The 27,688-nt window shown below is 33.8% G+C and overlaps 1 protein-coding gene across 1 annotated transcript; it reads right to left on the reverse strand.

Moving 5' to 3' along the window:
• Positions 1-159: 159 nt before the first annotated feature.
• Positions 160-27,405, reverse strand: LOC143232173 (sodium-coupled neutral amino acid transporter 7-like). Its single transcript, XM_076467283.1, has 9 exons — positions 26,536-27,405; positions 21,299-21,420; positions 20,795-20,993; positions 19,729-19,864; positions 16,565-16,657; positions 15,953-16,010; positions 10,989-11,251; positions 8,021-8,220; positions 160-2,331 (listed from the first exon to the last, which is right to left on the reverse strand). The coding sequence occupies exons 1-9, from the start codon at positions 26,840-26,842 to the stop codon at positions 2,144-2,146; spliced, it is 1,566 nt and encodes a 521-aa protein (XP_076323398.1). The 5' UTR covers positions 26,843-27,405; the 3' UTR covers positions 160-2,143.
• Between the last annotated feature and the right edge of the window lie 283 nt (positions 27,406-27,688).

Here is a 27,688-nt window from a genome sequence, read left to right on the forward strand (position 1 = left end):
ATTAAAAAGTTAGACTATAAGCATTAAAAAATCCTTTTCAAAAGTAGATCAAGAAAAATTTAATTAATATGTACTTCTAGTAATGAAACTGTTGAAATCTTGAATTTTGTCATGCATATCAATCGTGAAATTCATATTGACAGAATAATAAAAAGAAAGTAATCCACAAAAACATTTTTATTCCTGTGAAAAACACATGAATGGCACAGAGACCTATTTAACATTCTAACTCAGTTGTTTGAGTTCAGGAAGATGAGTCAATTTGACACATTCATGGTTTAATTAATCAAACTCAAGAAAATATACATTTTCTTTAATCTTATCTTTTATTTATTTATTATGAGTAATTATGAAGAAGGCTGGGAGCTACAAGTTTCTTCAATTTATTTTTTCAATGGTGGAACAATCAGTGTCCATCAAAATAGGTTTATAGATTTTACTTTGTATAACATGACATTCTATTCTTCTACAACTTGGTTAATGATTTTGTAGCTGTGATTTGTCAACTTAGTGTTTAAATTTCTAACAAAATTAAAACTGTAGTTCTAGTGAAATTTCAGCCTACTACTTATACTGGTGTGCCTGTCTAGTCAAACAGGGCATAGGTTTCAATTTATATTGGTTTTAGTTTTTAGTTTTATTAACCCTGCCAAAGCTAATTTATTTCTAGGAAATGTGAACTAAAATGATTAAATGTAGATTAGGTAACCTCATATTTCCATGCATCAAGTCAAACATGATAACATTTATTGTATCTAAGTTTCCAAATATACTGGTAAAAAATACGAAGTTTTATAGAAATATTTGCACAGCCATACTGGCCTATTAAAAAGTACAGATAACATATAGCACCTAGTTAATTAGGCAACTAGACTTTGTACAGTATTTTTTACACACTAATCTTTAGGTTTTATCACTGACATAGGAGAACCATTCACTTTAACATTTTGCTGTTATGAAACTATACTGTTTAATGTAAACTTTGGTGGTGTGAAGTCTCAAAATTTTGCATAAACTAAAACCTTTGGTATTTTATAGCAAGAACAAAAACATTAATAATCTGATCTATAAGGAAAATAACCTAACAGCTACATTAACTTGTACACATTGTTTTGCTGACAGGTCAAACAAAATGAAATTTGAGAAGAGTACATTTTGTGTGTTGAGACTCTTGCACATTAAAATATTTGGTGTTAAAAAAAACTTAACTTGAACCTTGTGTATGCAACTGCAGGTGATAAGAAACATTAAAGGTTTTTAGTTATCTCTTTCAAACAAGTTGTTTCATCGAATTTATAACATGGATGTATAAGGCTGTGTTTCATCGAACTAAGACCATGGTAATACACACCAATGCAACATGTACTTAAACTTTGAAGTGATATATCAAAACCAGCAGTTGAAAGCTTTCACTAAAATAAATCTTAAATCTGCATCTTAGAATTGTTAATCAAGATGTTTAAATTAGTTTTACTTCAATCGCTTATAATCAGAAAATGCACAATACAACTATGCACAATCTAACTTAAGTGTCAAATAACTAAAAAGTTTATTGTTAACTAAGTGCACATAAAGAAAGTGTTTTAAAGAAAGGGAGCTTAAAAGGTTAAAAATGTTTGTTCATCTTCTAACATCATTATTATTATACTTGTTATAACGTCTGAAGTATAATATTATACACACCAAAAATATATATATAAACAGTTAACTATAAAAAGAGGAACATACACAATGTAACTGATTACAGCAAACACGATAATCTCTGAGGCAAATGTTTTTGTATTACCTAACGGTAAAAAAAAAACAGAACTAGGAACTGCATCCAAAGTGGAATGTGCATGTTACAAAAAAAAAGTATTTTGTTGGATCCTCTACTTACTCAAAATCCAGTTTGGTTATTGCAATTAAAAAGTAAAAATATCAACATATTCTGAAAGGAACCAAAATAATTAAGTATATATCAGTGTCTTAATCAGAACACAAGGGTATTATAACAAACAAAGGGATCAAGGGTAAATGAATTTTTTTCAATACCAAAAAAAAGTTAAAAGTAAAGACATTTGTACATGTACTATATCATAAATGTTTTCGTGGAAAAAAATAATTCGTAAAGAAGCCATCGAACAAAGAAACAATTTGTTTATTATAAACATAGAGGTTCATGACCTTCTTTTCGCCCTGAAAATTCAACCAATATGACCTGCAACAAAAGAACTCCGAAGACGAAAGCACCAAAGGTCACCATGATACATGAAAGGGCCAACATTACGTAACTCTTCCACTTTTGTAGATCTGGATCATTCATATTTGTCATCGAAAGTAGACATAAGCCTAGAAAATAAGTAATATAAAAGTTTATGATTATAGTATAACGGTTGGCCTTAGGAATTTATTATACACTCTTCAACAGAGACGATAAAAATTAGTTATTATTAGTATCACTATTTAATAAACTTACTGTATGTGTTGCGTATAAAGTTAAGAATACGGAGATACCAAGAAATGAGACTGACCAAGTCCAAGGTTTATGTATATATATTGTATCAGGAGTTTCACTAGACACACGAATTTAAATCCGAATTCTTATAAGAAAATACCTCTTCGTTAAAGATATAATGTTTTAACTGTTAAAGTTAGAACTAAAGTGTGTAACTGTTCTTAAAGCTGTATGTATTTTAATAATAATAATAATTTTATTACAAGTTTTATAGACATTATGAAATAGTTTGAATTACTTAAAACACGAAAATAATTTCAGAAGTAAATAATGTCAGACAATCAACATTTTTGGAGTTTACGGCTAAAAATATTGTTAAAAACGAATGTACCTAAATGGTGACCCAATATATTTTACTCTATATAAATAAGTTTCGTATATTTCAGTGGTTATACTCAGTACAGTGTTCATTTTTATTTTAGATCTAAGTAGGTAACGTTTCAGAGCGGAAATTAACATTAATGAAATACATAACACACCAAATGTTAGTTCTCAATAAGATTCGAGATTTTGAGAAAAGACTGTTTGTGCTTTTATGTGTGTGTGTTTTCTTATAGTAAAGCAGCACTGGGCTGTCTACTGAGTTCACCGAGGGGAATCGAAACCCTGGCTTTTATGTGTTACTGCCGTGTATCTTTGTTTTTGAATTTCACGCAAAACTACACGAAGGCTATCTGCGCTAGCCGTTCTTAATTTAGCAGTGTACGACTAGAGGGGAAAGTTAGCTTGTCATCACTACCCACCGTCAACCCTTAGGCTACTCTTTTACCAACGAATAGTGGGATTCACCGTAAAAATTATGACGTCGCTGTGGCTGAAAGGGCGAGCATATTTGGCGTGACGGGGATTACGGACCCGCGACCCTCGGATTACGAGTAGAATGCCTTAACCACCTGGCCATGCCGGACCTGTATTTTTGGAGGATTAATGCATAGTAATAATAATAATATTATTATTATTGCAATTATATATATAATAATACATGCATCGAGACCACACATTTGAAGCTGATACATATTCATCTTACACAAACAAAGCAACCTTCACAAAAATCGCTGTGTGTAGATTCCAATAAAAATATATATATTAAATCGTTTATGCTTTTCATATTCAAATTTAATTTCATTTTTATTAAGTTTAGCATGTGATCCGTTTATGCTGAGAACAATATAACAAATTAACATTGTGTTACAGTTGTCCTTGAACACTTTTCTTTTTTACCCAAGGTTCTCAAAATTATTATTACCAATTTCAGTGAATATTTTTGTGTTTATAATTTAATATACATTTTTTTTAAACTGTGTATGGTGATAATTAATTAAACAATAACGTAATAAATAGTTGAACAATCAACTATAGCAGTGGTGCACAAACTTTTTGAGTCAGGGGCCACAAACAGACTTCTCGTAACTGTTGGGGGCCACAAAAAAGTGAAGATTAAAATCGTCCCACAGTTGTTTTACACAAGATGGACATCACATTTAAGAACACACAAATAACGATTACATCAAAGAGTTTACACATTATTCTAAGAACTGTTATGATACGTCAACTGTCACAAAGTCAGTGCAATGGATGGTGCTGCATGTCATATACGAGCTTAGAAATGTCCGGCTTGATGTTTGAGGTTGAAAGACGAAAGACTGCTTCCAGATGATTATCAGTCAGCTGATTGCGAGTGTTGTTTTTGTTCAGTTTCATATGCGAGAAAGCCTGTTCGCAGCAGTACGTGCTGCCAAACATGCTGGTGTGGACAAGTGTGTTCTCTTTCAGATTAGCAAATGTATCAGGCAACATTTTGTAGAAGTCAAGCAAACTGTTTTCTCGCTAAATAGCACGCAGTTCATCAGATGCCTGGAGATCAGTAAGTTCGAGCTGACAGTCATCCACTGACACACTGAACGGATCAGCAAAAAGTTTAATCAACAATCTGCATTGGTCAAAGTCATAAAACCGTGAGTTGAAGAATTGAATCAAGGTATCTAGCTTCCCAGCATAAACTTGTGTGTCAATGTCCTGATTCTTCTGTAGCTGTGACTGAAAAGTGGGAAAGTGCACGAAGTTGCCTGATGCTGCTTGCTGCCGGAACAACTGCAACTTTGTCCTGACAGCTGAGACGTGATTTGCAAGCTGACAGACAAGCTGATTTTTGCCTTGCAACTTCAAATTCCGATCATTCAAGTGTTGTGTCATATCGACCAGAAAGGTCAAATCAACTTGCCATGCTGGATCAGTCATGGAAATCACTTTTGTATCTTTGTTCTTGCTTCTGAGGAATTCTATCACCTCATCAATCAACTCCCAGCATCTTTCCTCGACTCAGCCAGCGTACTTCACAGTGATACACAAGGTCACCATAGTCTGAATCAATTTCTTCAAGAAGACTTCGAAACTGACGGTGATTGAGCTCTCATGATTTGATGAAATTAATGGTTTTCGTCACTAATGCCATCAGTGCCTGAAAACCAAGTTCTTTACTGCACAGGTTCTATTGGTGAATAATATAGTGCAACTTCACCAACTGTCTGTTCTGCTTTCCTCGATGCTTCATCAACAGTACTACCAGCCCGCTAAATTCTCTGGTCATGGCTAGTGCTCCATCAGTTGTCACACTTACTAGTTTTGTGAAATCCAATGAAACACTACCACACAGTCGTACTGTCTCCTCGAATAGAGCAGACCCAGTTGTCTGACCCTTCATGGAACCCATGCCGATTAGTTCCTCTGTGATATCAAACGATGACGACACACCACGAACAAAAACTAGTAGCTGTGCTATTGAACTGATGTCAGTCGACTCGTCTGCTGCCAAAGAGAAGTAGACAAAGTTGGCTGCTTTATTTGTAAACTGCCTTGTCACGTCTGCTGAGAGGTGTGAAATTCTTCGTTGAACTGTCACACGATTCAAAGCCACCGTCTGTAGCTTGCAAACTGCTTCCGGACACAACTTTTCCGATGCAGTAATCATGCATTGCTTGACAAAATAACCATCAGTGAACGGTCGGCCAGATTTCGCTATCATCAACGAAATATCGTAACTGACCTCACATGCTGCACCTAAATCTGGTGGCTGCTTTGAGAAAACGTTCTGCTGGTGATTCAGCGACTGCCGCAGAGATTCAATTCAAGCTGTTCGTTCATCACTAACAACGTTGTAGAAATCTTTATGCTTCGACTCATGATGACGCTTTATATTGGATACCTTCGCCACTGCTACTGTCGAATGACACAGCAGATAAATCACGTTCTTCTGTTGTTGAACAAAACAGTATTGCGCAGTCCAATCGTCATGAAACTGTCAACTTTTCTTTTACGACTAGCTGCCATTTTTGTTACGAAATAATATCAAAATAGGGCTCGTAAGTAAATCTCGAAGAACAACTGGAACGCGTGAAATTTCGTAATTACGGAAATATTACGTCATTGCGCCAATAATTAAATGCTTATGCATTAACAAGATTTGCTAATTAAATTTTCCTTATTGCTCTACACAAATATGGAACCATCCAGTAGCTGATCTAATGCATATTCTTGTATAGTGCTTAATCTTCGCGCAGGCGCGAACTCTCTATGTTTGACTTTCCCGTTGCAAATCACGGGCCAATCGGCGACTCTTCGTGGGCCGAACTTTGTGCATCACTGAACTATAGATTCAAGTTTTTAACTACAAGGTTAGACTCATTCAAAGTGAATATGTAAATTAAGTGAAATCGTAATCAATGTTTTACTCACCATCGATAAAAACGTATTTGTTTTTACACCTAGAAAAAAATTAAAACCGACGTACTCAACTCAAGAGTTTATATACATTTGGTCACTATAAGTTTTTATTTTTCTAATATCTTTTATTTGTGAATATACTATATATTTTGTATAACATGCATAGTTTGTTTGTTTGGGAATTTCGCACAAAGCTACTCGAGGGCTATCTGTGCTAGCCGTCCCTAATTTAGCAGTGTAAGACTAGAGGGAAGGCAGCTAGTCATCACCACCCACCGCCAACTCTTGGGCTACTCTTTTACCAACGAATAGTGGGATTGACCGTCACATTATACACCCCCACGGCTGGGAGGGCGAGCATGTTTTAGCGCGACGCGGGCGCGAACCCGCGACCCTCGGATAACGAGTTGCACGCCTTACGCGCTAGGCCATGCCGAGCCATAACATGCATAGACATTTATGTATAAGTGTAAAAAAATGTATGTATACAATACTGATTATCTGCAATATATTGTTTAGAAATCATTAACTTGTTTGTTTTGGAATTTCGCACAAAGCTACTCGAGGGCTATCTGTGCTAGCCGTCCCTAATTTAGCAGTGTAAGACTAGAGGGAAGGCAGCTAGTCATCACCACCCACCGCCAACTCTTGCGCTACTCTTACCAACGAATAGTGGGATTGACTGTCACATTATAACGCCCCCACGGCTGGGAGGGCGAGCATGTTTGGCGCGACGCGGGCGCGAACCCGCGACCCTCAGATTACGAGTCACACGCCTTAAAACGCTTGGCCATGCCGGACCTTTAGATTTTGATAACGCTGTCAACGTTAAACAATTATTTTACGCTCCATAATCAGTTCATAAGATTAAGGGTTTATTTATAACCTAACTCTGACGGATTTACTATCATATCTTTTCTTTAATATCAGTTTTTGTTTAAGTTAAATGCATATTTTAAAATGTAAATAACTTGTACTGTTAATACTTGTATTATGAAATTCCCGCCTATTCACTAAAATTGTAGAAGATTCTCAAGTGTAATAATCAAGAATATATGCGCTGTCAGTAAACACTAGCGTATTGTCTATATTGTTGTGAAGGCTGAAATTACTATAATCTCTCTTCTCACGCCTATAAATGTAACCAACGCGACGCGTCAAGAGACAATTCATATTATTGGTTTGCTACAGTTGGTACACTATAATCCTCGAAAACTATGATTATGCTTAATGCTTATTAATCGGAAACTTCAAATATTTGACCAGGAACATTTATAGATTTCGAACACTACAATCCGTTTAACTTCAGCGGATTAACGTCGAACGTTAATATTTTTACGAAAACATTACATAATTTCAGCTGTAAAAAATTCACACGTTAACAGCGAAGGGATAGCTGGTTACCTTTTAAGTGAATTGTACCGATATCAAATCAAAATTAATTTGCTCATCATAAAGCTTCGAAATAATATCAAGAAAGTTCCAGATCAGATAGAGGACTCAATATTGTTTGTAAGTTTGTAAAACTTTTATATATAAATCATTATTTGTAATAACTGTTATTATAAATTGTATTTTGTTCGTATATTAAAATATATTTGTATCAAAAAGAAAACTGTGTGTACCAGTATTGTTTGAAAATATTATAAATTTGATACATATCGATATTTATTTAACTTCTAAATCTGAATTACGATTTAACTCAGTTTCAGGCTATTTGAAACTGTAATGCATGACAATAAATTGGAGTTTTGTTCGAAATCAATCGCAACACGTAACATAATCTAAACCCAAAATTCAAACCTGGGAAGATGAAAACATTGGCTGAAGCTAAACATCCAAGAAGCTCTATGACAACGGTTATGTTAGGTGTAAAAATCGACAGCAGGACAGTAGTAATGAACCAGAATGTAGTGATTATAATTCTCCGCTTTTTTTCGCCTCTGATAAATTTTTCTGTGGAAATCTTGGAGAATTCTGCATAAAAACCATCCAAAGCTCCCCTGTAATTAAATATAAAATATAGAGTTCATAAAAACTGAGATGCATAACGCCAAAAATGTGCTACATGTCTTAAATAAAATTTTGTATTCATCAACATTGTGGAATGAACAGATAGTTTCTTAAATAATTTTACTTCCTGGTTTTCATTTAATTCATTTATTCCAGGCACATGGAATAACGGAGATGAAATTCCAAAGCGCCTTTTTAAGTGTTGTAAAACATAACATCCATCACAAGTAAAATTTCAATGAAATATGGCTTAGGGGGCTGCTGTGCTAAACGACTGATGGTAGACATGGCAAAATTGTTTTTATTTTTCAAAACTTGTGCAACCTGCACACAACCATTTTGATCTGACAAACTAGATGGAAGACATAGTCAACAACACCCATGGTCCAAAATTATGAAGCATATTTGTATAACAAGGGATACAAACTGTGAACACGCAAATTTATACTCTGGGCATACTAACCACTAGGTCACATCCACCGCACAGCATGGAGGCACCAAAATATATCTGTAAAATTATTTTGGTAGTATATAAAAATTGCTCTTTATCTGTTTGCTGAATTTCGCACACAGCTCCTTTGAGGACTATCTGCATTAGCTGTTCATAATTTAGAAGTGATGGGCTAGAAAGGAGGAAACAAGCCAACACTACCTCCTCGTGGACTACCCTTTTATCAACTAAATATGGAATTCAACTTCATTTTATAAAGCTCCCATGGTTGAAAGGGCAAGCATGCTCAGTGAAAGAATTCGAACTCGTGGTTTAAGAGTCAAGTGTCCTAACCATCAGACCCAATTACTGTTAACAACAACAAAAATAAACTATTTTTGTCGAAATGTATTTATACTGATTTGTAATCACAAGCTTTTACTAAAGCAGATAGTTATTTTTCGTTATTTTGTGTCTATTAAAATATTATAATCTACTATGAAAAGAAGAAAAGCCCTGTAACGCCGATATTTTGCACGAAATGAAGGCACTTTCTGCCGCGACAAGCAGGTTTAACATTTTAAAATTATTCTAGCCATATATGTGTATACATAAATATATATATATTACGGACGATGCGTTAGGTTGGGCATATAATTAGATTTGAGAGTAAATTGGTAGAGATCATGATAATAAAAGTAAATTAAGTATAGGCGCACACTATACTTAATTTTGCTGACGAAAAAAAAATCGCACACATCGATTGAAACACCTAATTACGTTTGATTTGTTGTTTAGAAGGCACAATGATGCAACACCACGAAGCTTTGTCCAATCGGAACCCTCGGTTACAATTATATAATAACCTGTATGTTTTACCCGCAGCACATTTCAGTTTTTTAAAATGTCCACTTCTTCAACTCTGCAAGCTACCAAAGCCTAAATCAGAAAGATAGATCAAATAGACGAACCCGAAATTCACAATAAAATTCACTGCCTTTACCATCGTAATTAATAATTCGAGTTTTCGCAAGTTTCAATCGATAAGAATTATAAAAAAAAGCATTTGAACTTAAAAATATACAGAAATCAAAATATTAATCAAGCAATATTTAAAGGAGATGATCACATATACATAAAAAGTTATTTTCGTGTAATACTAAAAACAGGATAGTAATTCATCATAATTATTAAATTATAATTAATTTTTGAAAGTAAGTTCGTAACACATTTATTTAGATATAATTTTGAGAAGAAACATTAATCATTATTTCTCATCATGTGATGGGCATTCAACGTGTTTATACTAAAATAAAAATCTAGTGAAAAGAAATATTTATTCTGAAATTTAACCATTTTTTCATTTGTTTTGAATATGAAAGATTTGTGTTTTAAAATATTTTTGCGTTTCTGACTTTAAGTCTGATATGATTGTTTTATATAGGGTACATTATACGAATTACATGTACATATATTCTCTTTTTCTTAAATTTAAATTCGTATATTTATTTTACCACCTTTTACAATAAAATAGGACAGAAAAACAATTTAGAGATGACTAAAGTATGCTTCAATCTGCTCATTCTTGAAAATGTTTTTCCTAAAGTTGTATCGCTTTTTAAAATTCATTTTCTGACTGTGTTTAGATACATAGTGCCTTGTATTTTGGCGCTATGCTTTAATAATTTATATTCAAGGGAGAAGGTCGGGCTACTTTTGATTACGTATGATTGGATATTATAATTCTTTTTTTTTTGCCTTATTCTTTATTCTATTTTGTTTCATTTGCCTTTTGCACATTGTATTTTATTCCTTTACTATTTTTATTCTGATACCTTTGGGTTTATTTGTGGTTAGATTGTTGTGTTGTTTTTCTCTGATTATATCACTGTGCCATTACTTCTCATAAATGAAGGTAGACATTAGATGCATAACTGAGATAAGAACATTATTGGTATAAGCACCTGAATCTAAGCGTCGAATAATTTAAATTTTGTTCATCTGTTATTGCATAGCAGGTTCCCATCCGCGTTGGTGTACAATTGAAGACGGTCACTTCAATGCTATTTGGATACTGAAAAGGCATTTATACACCTCTTGTGTCTTTACAGTTCTTTGTTTTGTCATTTATCCTTCTATATTTATGTATATTTTGTCTTTGCTTATTTCGTCTAAATTTTAGGATGTATATTATTTATTTTAAGCAGTATATAAAGAGTAACCTTAAAACAAATATCACCATAAACATTATCGTTACATGCTTATCATCACAATAAAACTTATTTCAATAATCAAATTGTACAAAATTCATTATTTTATATATCTCACCTTCCACAAAGAAGAATCTGAGGGTATGTAGTAACCATTTTGATCACCAGAGCTCCGATGCAAATAAGAACAACAGGATCTTTGCCTCCATATCCTTGCATAATGTCTGGTGGTACTTTGGTTCCGAAGGTCAAATAACCAAAGGAACCGGCCATACAGTAGATGAAGAAAAGAATAATCATGGATAAACATGTAGCTTTGGTGAATTCTCTCAAATTTCGATTTTTCATGCAGCTGTATACCGGAACAACGATTTCGTGTGTCTGATAACAGAAGTGTTTGATAGAAATGTAAATATATATATATATGTATGTGTGTGTACACTGATCAGCTATTAAATACCTCTAATATCCTGTAATAGAAATTTTTATTTTTGCTGAATTGTTAAAAAAGTCTTAACAAAATACGTGTTTTGAAGTTATTTTTTGATAACAAACACAAGAAGAAACATCACTATTAATAATTAGTACAAATAAATTAATAAGTAAACAGTGTAATAGGAAATCACGTTGAACTTGCCAAAGAAATTTAGTTGATAATTTGAATGATAAATATAAAATATTCATATAAATTATATATTATTTGAAATTTTCAATTAGTGATCAGTAACTTCATTGATAAAACGTAAGGTAAGTTGTAATAAAACTGCGTACTAAGTTGGTTATAATAAATGGAAAAAATTGAATTACTACATAAAAATTATTTCAAATATTTTCATATAAACATTATCACAAATTACGATTATTATTTAATAGACAGATTAGCCACTATCACATATTAACAAAGTATATATAATATTTTGAATGTAAATAAACTATATTCAATGTTGTTGTATAACAGTCATAATTTCATATACTAAATATTCAATATAACTCATGTTTATTATGAGTGTTTGAATTCATTATTATAGTTCTAATGAAGTGAAAACCTTAACGTGATATAAATTTTAATGGGGTATGAAGAAATAAGTTATTGAGTTAATCGTTTTCGCTTATTATAATTAAATACCAGTATAACTGAAAAAAGAAAATAATACCGATACTAAAATAATTATCGGCGAAAAAAAAAAGATTAATTGAATTAGTATTTAAATTTCTAAACATACTATTTAGTAATAAAAGATTCTATAAAATGATCAGTTTTTTATTGTAATGAAATTTGTATGTCTACTCTCACCAAAGATGTTAAAACTCATTTAGTTCGTCATAAATAACTTTACAGATATTTCTTAGAAATGTTAATAAAGTATTCATCTCAGATTTCCGCAAGAACTGCACGTGGGCTATTTGCACACTGCCTTTCCTAATTTTAAGTTGTATGTAGATGGAAGACACCTTCTGCCTTCTCTTGTTTGATTTATAGTGCCAAAAGAACTGGGCATGCTAATTACTAAGATCAGTTTTTATTTGTTTGTTTGTTGAATTTTTGCACAAAACTAAACGAGAGTTATCTGGGCTCGCCGTTCATAATTTAGTAGTGTAAGGCTTGAGAGCTAACTAGTAATCACCACCCATCGCTAACTCTTGGGCTACTTTTTTACCAATCAACAGTAGTATTGTAATTTTATAATGCCCCCACAGCTAAAAGAGCGAAGATGTTTGATGGGACGAGGATTTGAACCCGCTACCTCAGGATTACGAGTTGAGCGCCCTAATCACGTGACCATGTCGGGCCGTACTAGGATTAACTGATTACATAAATCAATGCATCCCGCTAGCACAGCGGTAGGTCTACGGATTTACAACGCTAAAATCTGGGGTTCGATTGCTCTAGGTGGGTTCAGGAAATAGCCCGATATGACTTTGTTATAAGGAAACACACACACAGATCAAATGGCTATAGTCTGCAATTCGGTATTGTGATTTTGGTCTTGTCAGAGAACTATATAGTTGGAAAGTGGATCTCATTAACTGTTTTATACTTGTTCAATGAACAAAATAAGATTGTAAGAAAATAGTTATTTCAGCTGTTTCATCATAAACCCACATTTGAACACAACCAAAGATTCTTTCTAATGCTGTGAATATTTGTGGAAATGGCATTTCATGTTTTGTATTTTCAAACAATTAAAACATTTTACTGTAAAGTTGTTTACAACACTAGATTTAATCATCCAATGTAGTCTAGGAGGAGCCGGTTTTTTAAACTTTGTTCAGTATCCTTCAAGAAATGGATTTTGGTTGTACTGGATTATGGAAAAGATGACATCCACAGGAAGTTTAAGGTATATAAACATGAATTGCGATACTTTTTTATTATGTTGTGAAAGCGCAGATTCATTCAGTAATATCCAGCTAGAAATTACCTGATACACCAGTCTCTTTCTTAGCATATAAAACATTTATAAAGCTATGATATTTCATAAACCCTATTAGGCTTCGTATGTAGATGTATTTAAACACATTATGTGTAAATTGAAAGTATTCTTCAGCTTTGAAGTGTTAACAATTCTGTATGCATGTTGCTTTAAAATGTTACTTGAATTTAATATAAAACGTTTAGAGAATATGTATTATAATTTTTCAGTGTTAAATAGTACGAATTTACCCATTCACAAAGTACACTAAATATAAAAGTACGTTATACCAAATGTCCGTCATAAGCTTGACATACACTCAGGGATCACTTTATTAGGCAGACCTACCTAGTACCGGGTAGGACCCCCTTTTGCCTCCAGAACAGATTGAATTCTTTGCATAATGGATTCAAGAAGGTGCTGAAATATTTCTTAGGGTCACCCGCTGGTTCAGCTGTAAGTCTACAGATTTACAAAGCTAAAATTAGGGGTTAGATTCCACTTGGTGGACTCAGCAGATAGCCCAATGTGGCTTTTCTATAAGAAAACACACACACACATACATTTCTTAGGGATTTTGGTCCATGCTGAGTCGACAGCAGCAAGAAATCCCTGTACATTTGTTAGCCACACATTCATGCTTAGAACCTCTCATTCTACCTCATCTCAAAGATACTCTATTGTATTGAGATCTGGACACTGTGCAGAGCACTGGAATACACTGGTCACTGTTATGTTCGTGGAACCAGCTTGAGATGATTCGTTCTTTGTGACATGGCATATTATCCTGCTGGAAGTAGCCATTGGAGCACATAATCAGCAACAATGCTCAATTATGCTGTGCATTTAAATTATGCTCATTTGGTATGCGGAAGCTTAATGTGTGGCAAGATAACTCTTCCCATACCATTGCACTACCACCACCTGTATCAAGGCAGGATGAATCCATGGATTCATCCTGTTTACCCCAAGTTCTGATTTTACCATCTGCAAGTGGCAGGGGAAATTGAGATTCCTCAAACCATGCGACGTTTTTCCATTCTTCAATCGTCCAGTTTTGGTGATATCATGCCCACTGTAGCTTCATCTTGCTGTTCTTAGCTGACAAAAGTGGAACCCGGCGTGGTCTTCTGCTGCTGTAGCCCATCCACTTCAAGATTCGACGCGTTGTTCGTTCAGAAATGCCCTTCTGTACACCATTGTTGTAAAGAGTGGTTATTTGAGTATTTGTGGCTTTCCTGTCAGCTTGAACGAGTCTGGTCATTCTCTTCTGACCTCTCTCATTTGTTTACGGCCACAGAACTGCCGCTCACTGGATGTTTTATTGTTTTTCGCACCATCCTCTGCAAACTCTAGAGACTATAGTTTGTGAAAATCCCAGGAGGTCAGTAGTTTCTGAGATGCTGGAACAAACACGTCTGGCGCCAGCAATCATTCCACAGTCAAAATCGCTTAGATCACGCATCTTCCCCATTCTAATGTTTGGTGGAACAACAACTGAATCTCTTGACCATATCAGCATGCTTAATATATATTGAGCAACGTGATTGGCTGTTTGGCTATTTGCGTTAATTAGCAGGTGTACCTAATAAAGTGGTTACTGAGTGTAATAAATCTGATGAAACTGTAGTCTATATATCATTCAGGTTCGAATTAGACATGATTTAAAATACGTACAACATGTTACTAGCACTTTAATTCTATAGCCATTTGTTATTACACTTTTACAGACAGAATAATGCTAAGTCAACAAGACAGCTTTCAGCAATGTTAATATATAATTCGTACGACATTTATTATTATTTATTAGATTATCTTTCTGGTCAACGTAGATAATACATCAGGAAGGAGATGCTTACATTCGTATTTGGTTATTTTTAGTTGAGAATATGGGCCCTGCGCTAAAATTAATTGATAATGTAGCAAATTTGCTAGCTGTACCTATGACAATAAAAATTGTGGAGTCAGATGAAATTACTTAAAGCCTTTTCGTGTTAAAAAAGACTGTTTTGACTATAGCTAATAAAGTTAGTCAAGTGCTGATTAAAATTAATGTAAATCACAATTCTTCCATATTTAGAAAAGTCTCTTAAGTTTGTTTTTTTGTAACTAAGCAAAAACTACACACAGCTCTATCCGTGTTCTGCCCACCACAAGTATCAAAATCCACTTTGTGGTATTGTAAGTTCGCAGACATACTGCTGTGCCATTTGGATGACAAGTCTTGTAAGTTCGAAAATGAAGTTGTGAGATAGAAATAACTTTTGGATACAATATTTTTATTCATGGATTTTGATTGATTAAGAATGGGTGTTTATAACTCCTCACAAAATGTTATGTCAGTGCTAAATATTTCAAACCTACAAAAGATTTAGTTAAGGTTTTATAGTTAATAGAAAAAGGGTTGGTAATGCGTCAACACAACTACAGTTCCAAGAAAAAAACTGACACAGAAATAAAACGGACTGATAACAAAAAAAACTTAGGAGAGTTTTCTATAATAACAGATTAAGTCAGACCTTTTGTTAAGAGTTCTGAAAGAGTCTCGAAAGATAAACTCCTTTGATAATCTCCATTTAGACTGATAAGACCCATATCGCCGAAAACTTAAATACAGTTTATTTAGTTTCTTCATAAAAAAAAACTAACACAAAAAACAACAATTTACCTGATACGCGAAACTGAATACTGGAATTACGATGAACACGTCCACTACAGTGTGAGGACTGCGTTAAAAATTAGAGAAAATTATTTTTTTAAATCAGAATAACATAAAAACATAAAAGAGTACTGTAATAGGTGCGGTGTAAAAAAATGACTTTTTTTTAAACCATCGTTATTCAGAGAATTTATTATATTGGTTTAATATGTAATACAACACAGCTAAGCAGAATGTGTTAAAGTATATTAAATCAAACATGCCCAATTATAAGGTAATAATACCCATAATAATAAATCAAAAACTACGAAAACAGTGAATAAATAACAGAAAAAATTGTACACAGCGAAGCAACATCTTTATTAGCATACGTTCTTGATGTTTTCGTTACTGTAAGATATAAACCGTTAGAAATTAAAATAACATCTTAAACTAAGAACGTGATTTACTTACGATGGTGTTCTCTTACTCTTAGTACAATGTGTTTCATAAACAACACTTAAACAGTACTATAAAATGTATTGTATATGTTAAATATATATGGTGATGTTCCTTACAAGAAAAACAAAGATCGTAAACTGTATATGAGGATTTATAAAAAGAAAAACAACTCTAACTTACACTACTTTGATCCGACCTGGAACAACATCTAACATGTAGTATTCATAAACTGTAAGGAATACTGGATAAAGCATAGCAAAAAGTCCCAATGTACTGTAAAAAACAACGAAGTACAACTGTAAAATTATAAAATAACCAAAACATTCTTGAAGAAAAAATACAAAACAAAAATGAAACTCAAGAAACTATATATAACTATTTAATTGTTTAGAATTAAGCACAAAACTACACAGTGGGCTATTTGTACTCTGTTCATCATGAGTATCGAAACCTGGTTTTTGGCGGTGTCAGTACGCACACCTGTCGCCGTGCTACTGTGGGACGATAAATATTATGTATTTAATTTACTTTTAATCTGTGTCAAAAGTGAATAAAATATGTTTGTGTGTGTAGAAACATTATTTGAACAGTTAAGTAAATATTAACATCAAAATAAAAGAAAAAGTTAAAAAAGCAAGACCAAACGTGTGACGGAAAATATCTTAATTAACAATACAAGTCTTAAAAACTACTACAGAGATGCTGTACATCTTAAATAAAAATATTACGAGGATACAGGCTATAATGCTAGATATAAAATGTGACCTTGGTTTTGGTGGTAATTGCAGAAGTAGAACCCATATTCAGGTGGAGATAACGTCTGGCAGTCTTAACCTCTGTTTGCAAGTCTCACACGTTAAAGAAAGAAGAATAAATACAAGACAAACAAGAAAAATATGAATACGTTAGAAGAGCAATATGTGGGTACTCTTCTAGCATGTGTATATATGTATATATGGGGAAATTTTCTGGTTTTATCACTGGGAGAAGCCCGTTTTTCGTCTAGATAAACGAACAAAACATCGTTTTGTGGTTAACGTGTGTAAGACGGTAAAACGTGTAATGAAAAATACTTGATAATTTGTTGGATACAGAATGCAGACTGGAAAGAAATGGTTACTAAAATTCTAATCTGAAAGTATTTTGGTCTACGGCACAGCGGCTCAGAGAACAGTTCTGAGTTTGTTTGTTTTTTTTACAAGTACAAAGTTCTTAGCTCATAGCTCCGTCATTCCTTAACCGATTTGAGATATAGTTGCAGTTTTTGACTCAAGAGGCCAAACCCTTTCGATTGATGTATTTTATCACATTCAAGGGCTTGTAGATTAATTTATTCTAATCCTACCTAAAATAATTTCAATTTGAGGGCAGGCTGGTAGAGGTCCTGATGAGTAATAAACTCTAATCAGGTATACGCGCGCCCCAAATATAGTATTGCTAGTGTATTAAAAAATGTGTCATAGATTAGTTAACTATATTCAAATATTAAAATCTTTATTAAAAGTTTCAAGTGCTGCAGCTATAGAGGATTCTCTTTTGTTAAAGCACAGTTTTGATTATAAAATCACAGAATTTTTTTCAATGAAATCAAACCAACCCAAGATACTTATTAAAGGGAAAAATGAGTTTCTTGTTTTGAATTTTCGCGCAAAGCTACTCAAAGGCTATTTGCGCTAGCTGTCCCTAATTTAGCAGTGTAAGATTAGAGGGAAGGTAGCTAGTCATCACTACCCGCTGCCAACTCTTGGGCTACTCTTTTACCAACGAATAGTGGGATTGACCGTTACTTTATAACGCCCCACGGATGAAAGGACGAGCATGTTTGGTGCGACGGGGATTCGAGCCCGCGATCCTCAGATCACGAGTCGAACACCTTAACCCACCTGGCCATTTATTTCTTAATACGAGTTGTAAACTAGTGTAAATATATGTTTATCAATATAAAATATCACGCAAATATCATGAAAATACGTGTAATTAACTGCTGCTTTTCTACGAATGTCGCAATGGTTTTAAAACCCAAATCACGTGATTAAGAATAGGACTTCCATATAAAAAAACAAATCACGCTGCTGACGGGCTTGTAAAATGATTCTGAAACTTGATCGATGGCTAGTAGGGTATGACACCAGTCTTTCGTGAAAACAGTGTTCACAGATCGACATATAACTAAACAACGTAAAGCCAAACAACATTTTCAGAGAAGTAAATCCTCTGTAGCCTCAGTGGACGCAGAAAAATCAATGGGATCCGAAATTATATGAAGCCAGTCTACGCCAACGCTATCACCTCGAAGTTATAACAACATGACATAAAGTTTCGGGACATCATGGGGCCTCTTGGCCCATCTCGATTGTTTCATCCTCTAAGCCAAAAAATTAACCCAACCTTTATCATTCATATATATCTATTAAGTTTTCTTTTAACTCGGTCAGATTTACTGCCTTCACAACATGCGAAGCCAACTAATTCCACAGGCCAACCACCTTCTTTGTAAACTAAAGTTGTCTTAGTTGAAGATGACTTCTATCTTGCCTAAATCTATATTTGTATCAAAGGTTAATTTTATATAAAAAAACGATATACCCAAATCCCAAATAAAGTAGAATTACGGGAATACCACTCGACCTCATATCTGTGAAGTCCACGATATAGATCCACTGTATTCTGTGCATTTGATTTGTTTAAAATAATATGTGGAAGGCGTAAAAGTAAGACATTAACTCAGTTATGGAAAGTTACGTAGTAGGAATGGGACAACACTGAAAGGATGTTCTCAGATGAAGTCTTTGCTTCATGGAGGCATGCCTGCAAAGCCATTGTGCCGGAGAAAGCAAATAAAGAGTGATCGTCAGGGTAAATGTGGTCTTCGATAGTAGATTGTCACATTTAATCGTAGTCTCCAAAAAAGTGTAACTGACTTTCCACAATACGAATTTAGTAAGCAAAAAAAAGAAAAGAAAAAGGAAACGAATGTTTTATCGGTGATAATAATTACGTTTACCTCAAACCTTTATTTTACCCTTATAATTATTTCACTTGGTAAAGAATTTTAGAATATAACTTCATGGTCTCTTACCGGTTATTAATAACATGTGTGCAGTTTGTTCAGACAGTTCATTGGCATTCAGTCTTATTGCGATTAAATCATAATTACTATGTATATCACTCAAACCCTTTAGATTTGGCTTCACATTTATGGGAATTTTTTAAATTTATTTTGACAATAAAAAATATTTTTTCTGATTATATGATTATAATTTTCGGATAGGCAAACATTTAATTTAAAGTGTAAGTAATTAGTTGCAGATACTCTAACTACAAGGTAAAAATAACAGATTTACCTAGCGTATCTAAGGAAGTCCAGCCTCTGGAAATATGACATCGGAAGAATGCAGACCACTGCTGTTATTAAAATTGTAAAATCCCGGTTGAGGTACCAGGTGTGACAGAAAGTATTTCCAAAAATTGACGCAAAGACTAGAACAAAAAGAAAACATCAGGATATGTGTATGTATTAAAGAATGAAAACTTTTATACTTTGTATTTCATTTTGTACCTACCAACAAAGGTCACATGTAGTTTATTTGGTACTCTATTCTTATCTGCATTTATTAAATTATTGTATATAAATAAATCATGCATAGAAAATATCAATAAGGAACAGAATATTTGAAATAACGCTGTAATAAAGAGAATAGGATTCTATACAAGATGTTCTACCAGTAAGAAACATTTTTACATTAAAGTCTATTTCGACATCAGTTTGTTTAATCCATAAAAAATAAACGTATTTCAGCACCTGATGCAGTTGCCAGAGTCGATAAAAATTCGCTAATAAGAGCGGGAGGGTTGACCTTTTAGTATAGCTAATAAAACACTCACATAGCATGCAAGAGGTCTCGGGTTCGTATCCGAGCCGAGGGAATATAAAAAGAAGAGGTTACCTTAGAAAAGAAAAATTACAACAAGACTAATTGGCGTCTAATGTGGGATAGTCCAGAGAAAAGCTGCGAGGACTTAATAACCTCTTCTTTTTTTTTTTTTTTTTTTTGACAGGACAAGAGTGTTGTATTTGTTAAAAAGTGCCTTACTAGCAAACACTAGTGGGTTACCCCATTAGTACAGTTGAAATTATCTCAGTAATACACAGGAATCTGCTTGAAGAATTTGTATAAACCTCCAATATTATAAATAAAGAAAATTAAATTATTACCTCAAGTCCAATGGTGTATAACACCTTAGTGTTGTACCTGAATGAGTAATAATAAATGTTACACGACTACACAGTTAGTACAATAATATTTGTTATTACATCACCTTTTTCTATATTTATACGGGCTTTTAGTAATCATCTATATATTTATATATAATTTTAATTGAAATGGTATTATATATATATATACTTACGTCTGTCATATTGGTCTCCGACAATAACCAGGAAAGTTATACAAATACCGTAACAGGAAAACAGGATAGATAAAGCTGAGAGTTGCTGAGCCCGTTTTCCACACATCGACAACAATACGTCATGATATGTGTTGTCACAGTTGAGATCAGAACAGCGAGCTAAAACTAACATTGTTGCCCCTAACAATAGCAGTATCACCTAGAGTAGTTTGAATAAATGTTACACAATCATATCGTTGCGTATAGAATTGTATATAATTATACAGGTACACGAGTTAAGTGAGTTTTAATAGAAATACGTATAAATTGTGGCTATATGATGTTATTGATATTTTTTTCGTATTAAGATTTCCAAATTTAAAAAAAAAACAACGAATTGTCTAAAGAAAGGATAATTACCTAAACCCATGTTTTTAAAGAAGCACCAAAGCTAACGAAGCTTTCACACACACAAAAAAAAAAGATTTACACAAAAACATAGTTTAATTGACGAATTATACTTACAACCTGTAAACCAGCGGCAACATAAACGCCACCTGCTCTGTTGTACGCGGCTGGATAGTTAAGTACCCCTGCACCAAGAGCCGTGTTTACCAATAAAAACGTTGCTACACCCCAACTTGCCCCTAAAAAAATAAATGAATAAATGTGTCAATCATTATTCTTTAAATGTCAGTTTCAAATTTTTGTTTCAATATGAATCCGTTTTTGCATAAGATTAAATATTTCAAGTACACCCGTCAAATTTTAAAGAACTATGTAACCAAGTAAAAAAGCTCTCCGACAAAAATATCTCACGTTATATTCTTGCTTTGGAAAACAATACTTTCTCACCTTATATTTATTATTTACTAAACATTAGTTTTAACAAACAATATTAGAGATTATAGTATAAGAACTTATAATATTATCTTTATGAGCTTTTCAGTGATGTCGAGAAAACCCACTTGTAGAAAAATATGTATGCAAAAACGGCTCGTTTGGGTTGAGAAAATATTTTACGTAAAAGAGCGAACAACGTTTCGACCTTCTTCGGTCATCGTCAGGTTCACAAAGAAAGAAAGAGGTAACTGACCGGAAGCTGACCACATGTTTGGAAGGTACTATGTAACTGAGTGTCGGAATGTAGAGGGCGGTGTTAGATGTTTGAATATATAATTTTATTTTATTATATTTAATATAGATATAAAGGCGTTCCTTTATATTGGTTTATTTTAGGTTTAAGTTGTTGTGTAAGTAAGGCTTCTTTAATTTTGCGTTTGTTTATGTTTGTTTCTTTATTTAGTATTTGAGTGTTTTCTATGCTAATGTTGTGTTTATTTGACTTGCAGTGTTCGAAAACGTGTGAAGGTGACTTTTTATGTTCTTTGAATCTGGTTTCCATTTTTCTACATGTTTCTCCAATATAGAAGTCGTGGCAGTTATCACATTGTATTTTTAAATAATGTTGGTGTGGTGTTTGTCAGTGTAGTTTTTACATAGTATAGACATCAGTTTTGTGCCTGGTTTTTGAATAAATTTGGTATTAACTGGAATGTCATATTTTGTTACTAGTTTATGCCTAATGTTGGTTATTTGTCTGCTGATGTCGGGAATATATGGTATGCAGCAGTATATGGTTTCGTGATTTTTTTATTCGTGAGATATATTTACTTTTGTTGGTTGATTTTGCTTTCTGTCTAGGTGTCTACGTATAATGTTTCCTACGGTTTGTGGAGGAAACTTATTGATGTTGATGAAGTATTGTTTTATTTTGTCTAATTCATCGTTAATTTTATCTGGTGAGCATAGTTTTATGGCTGTGTTTATTTGGTTTCTTAGTATGTTGAGTTTTTGTTTTGTTTCATGTGCTGAGTTCCAAGGAATGTATAGTCCAGTATGGGTGATTTTTCGGTGGATTTCTGTTTTGAATTGTGTGTCGGTTCTTGTAATTTTGAGGTTAAGAAATGATATTTGATTGCTTTCTTCCTGTTCACATGTGAAGTTAATGTTGGGATGTATAGAGTTAATGTGATTGAAAAAATTAAGTGTGTGTTCTGTAGATCTGAATTCCGCAACCGTGTCATCTACATATCTGTACCAGTATAGTGGTGGATGTAATGCTGTGTTAATTGCTTGTGTTTCAACTTGTGTCATAAAAATATTGGCTAGAACTGGTGATACTGGGTTGCCCATGCTTAGGTCATTTATTTGTATATAGTTGTGGTTGTTGAACATGTGGTTGTATATAGACGTTTCCAGCAATCAATTTGCAACCCTCATAGAATTCACCACGATAAAGACAAACTTTATGTTTGAAAAACGCGGAAAAACGTATATATACAAGTGATTTTGATACAAAATTTGACGTTTTATGTCTATTGTCTATTTATGTCTATTATACGCAAATATAATCTCAAACAATTAAATTATTTTAACAATTTAGCAAGATAGCCAATCACATTTTATATATTTATAAAGCATTATTACGTATAACCTAATTGTACAGGGCTTCACTAACAGTTTAGTGAAACTAAGTTATCTTTTTAATTATCTTATAATTTGAAAATTATCTTTGCAGGAGATAATGTGCTAATTTTGTTTTAGCTTGGGTGGGAAACCAAATTGATCACTTCTTTTCCAACTTATTTAATCGTCATTCAACCACTTAGTTCACCTTTGCACTTCAACTACGTTACAGTTTAGATCTGTTAATCCGATAGGCAGATAGCCCAGAATGCACGTCAAAGCATCTTAAATTCTTGAGCTTTCAGGGGCCAACAGAGGTCCCTGAATTCCCCATCTCATAGGGGTTGTGAAACTGATCTCCACCTGATATCTTTACAAATCTCAAGCTCTGAGTTCTAATACAATGAGATGCATTCTTTGAAAACTAATTGCTTCAGTAAAGTACGGCTTTTATGATGTTAACGTCACTTGTCAACGATAAAGTAAACTCGAGTTTTATTATATTACTATAACTTTTAACTCGGGAAGCAAACAACGTTTCACCATTTTATCAGTTCCCATACATTGCACTATACTATATTGCAAGTTACAAAAACAAATTTCAGGGTTGACGATTCAATACCCTCATTTGGTGGCTTATGTAATTTTAAGACCTTATGAACGAAAGTAATAGCACATAATTCAGTCTTGACGAATATCCGAACTCTTCAAGCCGGCTGGCATTGGATAGACATAGCAGTAATCTAGGAGCTACTTAATCATCACTTTCGTGAAGAGAAAACATTTCATAATCATAAAAGCATGTGCATTCCACATGGTCTATGCGCTTTTAAGTTTATCTTTGTTTTTTATGTGAAGAGGGCAAGGTTGTTTGTGGTTGAGAACAAGCGATTGCATAAGATCCAAGGTTATTTGATGCCTTTTTAATGCTCGACTGAATTAGTTAAATACTGTATAGAGCACAGAGACCGAAAACAAAACAAAAAAGATTTAAATTGTTGTAGTTCTTTCTTTGTCTGTATTACTAACCCATAGCTGTAAATACCTTAATTTTTTTTAATAGATCGTTTTGGCTTAGATTCAAGAAAGGTAAAAACTTCATTCATTTTAATTCCTTTAAAATATTTAATACTCAGGTACATCCACTATTCAGCTACGTTGTCATTAGAACTTTGAACTGACCAGAAAGAATCTTTTAATTAGAACGACTCTATGAAATTTCATGTACAGAACCATATTATATTGATACGATGTTCTGAAGCTAATCCCATTGCTTGGTTAGAAACATGTTTCTTCGTTTCATGTATAAATGAACAGTTAAACAAAAATCTGTTTCACTTTCAACACAATCTATTTTGTACAAAAACGACATCAATTTTTATTTAGCAGACTCAAAACTCGAATTGTAAATATTTAATAAGTATATGTTCTCCATTAATAGTTTAGTTAGTTAGTTATCACCATTAGATTCCATCAAGGAACATAGGGCCGCAATCGCTTGCGGATTCTTCAACAGGTATTTAAGTGAGTAGGTTGTTAGCCCACTGCACCAAGCCGTCCCTAATTTAGCAGTGTAAGACTAGAGGGAAGGCAGCTAGTCATCACCATCCACCGCCAACTCTTGGGCTACTCTTTTACCAACGAATAGTGGGTTGACCGTCACTTTATAACGCCCCCTCGGCTGGGAGAGCGAGAATGTTTGGCGCGACGCGAGCGCGAACCTGCGACCCTCGGATTACGAGTCGCACGCCTTACGCGCTTGGCCATGCCAGGCCCCTCTCTATTAATATCTATATGTAAACTAAGTAGTTAATTACATGAGACTGCATACCGATAGCAAACATTTTTCCTCCTTTTTTGAATTTTTATCGCAAATTTTTTAAATTAAAATTTTAATCGGGTCTTTTTTAATTAGCCTCAATTGGTGTTGATCGTTAATAATTCTTAATAGCTGAACCTTAGCCTTATTTCCCTGAGGAAGGGTTTCAATTCTGCAGTCTCTGCAAAGCCGGCGTCTGTTGAACGCAGGGTACCAAAATAGAGCGTTTTAATTTTAAAGTTACATGATACACAATGGAAACTCACAATGGTTCCATTGGATAAAATATAAAATATATTTATTCAGTTTTTTATTTTCTTGATTTTTCGATTGTAAAAAAGACTTGTGAATTTCAGCCTATACATCATATAAATTAAAAACAGACAGATCCCGGTATGACCAAGTGGTTAAGGCTCTCGACTCCTAATTTGAGGGGCGCGGGTTCGAATACCCGTCACACCAAACATGCTCGCACTTTAGCCGTGGGTGCATTATAATGTGACGGTCAATTCCATTATTCGTTGGTAAAAGAGTAGTCCAAGATTCGCCGGTAGGTGGTAATGACTAGCTGCCTTCTCTCTAGTCTTGCACTGTTAAATTAGCGCAGATAGCCATCGTGTAGCTTTGTGCGACATTCAAAAAATTAAACAAACAAGCTTTGCTGGTTCTCCTTCTCTCTCATGACTCGACCAGTGAGATTGCAGATTTACCACGCTAAAAATCAGATTTCGATACCCGTGGTGGGAAGAGCACAGATAGCTCATCCTATATCTTTGGCTTAAGAACTACTTAGCCACGCTTTACTAAAGCTTGCAGCAGCACATAATAAATGGTGTAATATGTCCATCAGTAGAATATTCTTTCTAAAGTAGATAACGCACATATCAGGCATTTTAACACTGTTCCCGTTTTTGTTGCTTTTAAGTAGTTACCAAATAATATACTAAAAACTATCTTAATATGATTATTTTAAAATGTTATTCGAAAATCGCCAACTTTTAGATTGTGGCCTAATTATTACTATATTAGACTACTAGAATATTATGTTTCTGGTGGTCAGTCCTCCTACTAACTGATTGCCCTCCCCTCTAGCGAGAAGTCTTAAATTAGGGATGGTTGTATCAGAACTTTACGAACTTATATACCTTATAAGCCTGTTTAGCCCATGTGTCAAACAAAGTGCTGTTCAGGTTAAAAAAAAAATTAACTTGTATACGTGATATATTATCAGCTTTTCTCGAACTTGCTTATAGGTAATTTTAAAGTCAAAGGCTCAAAGATTATATCCTAAGATATCGTAGACCAGAAAAGGCCTAACAGCTAATATAATTATCAAAATTTATAATTATAAAAAGATGTATTTTCATAATTCATAGTGGCAATATAATTATAATATGCACAATCATATAAGCATGATGTTTATGGGTTTTTGTCTACAATTTATTACATTGCTATTTAAAAGTTATATTCTTACCTCCATGAACAGCTTCAGTTTTTACTGAACTTGTGCTATCTTGATCATCAATCAATGGAACCCTTTCTCCTTCTTCGTGGATAGTGGTATATTCAACCCTATTACTTCGGCTTATTCGAATAGAACCATGTTTCAGTTTCTCTGATAAATCGGAAGATAGGGTCTGCCATGGGATGTAAGTAGGGAAGTCTACACTGCTAGTAAAACTTTCGTGAATAAATGATGACGACATTTCACTTAAGCTCTGTTGCCGAGTTCTTCCCACACGAGACCTTGGTTCATTCACATCTTTTCCAAGTCCCGGCATGTTGGTTTGTATTCGGAATATAAAAGCACGGATATCAGTAAGTAGTACACAGTTTTTGGACCTAAATTAATGAAAAGTTTGAGTAAAAAAATAAACTGCAACTCAAAGTTGTTATCTCACAACAAGTAGTACAGAACCACAGTTATTATAAGTTACATAGGTTTTGTTAAAGAACATTGTATCAGGGACGCAGTGTTTGTCCTTTCTTGTCTCTTTGATTCTTTCTTGAATAAATTTGGAAATTTCAAATTTTAAGAAAATGTTTGTAATTACTAATTTACTGCCCTGACAAGATATTAATTTGTACTTTTAATAAAAGAACACTAATGCAGTGACTCGAATACACTTCATACAGTGATACACTGAAAACCGCTGTCTGTGATCTGTGTTTTCTGCGCCCCTTATTAAAGCAGTTTCTACTTCATCCTCACATAAACTTCAAGCGAATTCAAATAAAGCGAGATCTTTAGGTCAGTCGCAAAAACTCGATGGAAAAAAAATCATCTGGAGCGAGAGAACCAAACTCGTTGATCTTGCTCTAACCCATACTGCACTCGAATGTATCGGTATCCAAAGAATATTACGTCATTGAACGGAATGAAATGCGAGATGTGTCGTTTTGACCTATTTCACTCTTGAAGTACTACTGACGTACCAGTCTAGTTAGTCCAAGGAGCGTATCATAGTGCATTTTCACAAGCTGGAAAAATTTGACCTTCAAGAGGCAACTGAAAGAAATGTTTGCTACTAACTGCCTGGTCAAAATCTTCAATATTAAACCAAATTAGGCGACGCATCCAGATGAGTGAAAATAATTACGTTTAAGATGAAACATGGCAACTTTTA

The sequence above is a fragment of the Tachypleus tridentatus genome, chromosome 11 (genome assembly GCF_004210375.1).
Source record: "Tachypleus tridentatus isolate NWPU-2018 chromosome 11, ASM421037v1, whole genome shotgun sequence".
Taxonomy (NCBI): domain Eukaryota; kingdom Metazoa; phylum Arthropoda; class Merostomata; order Xiphosura; family Limulidae; genus Tachypleus; species Tachypleus tridentatus.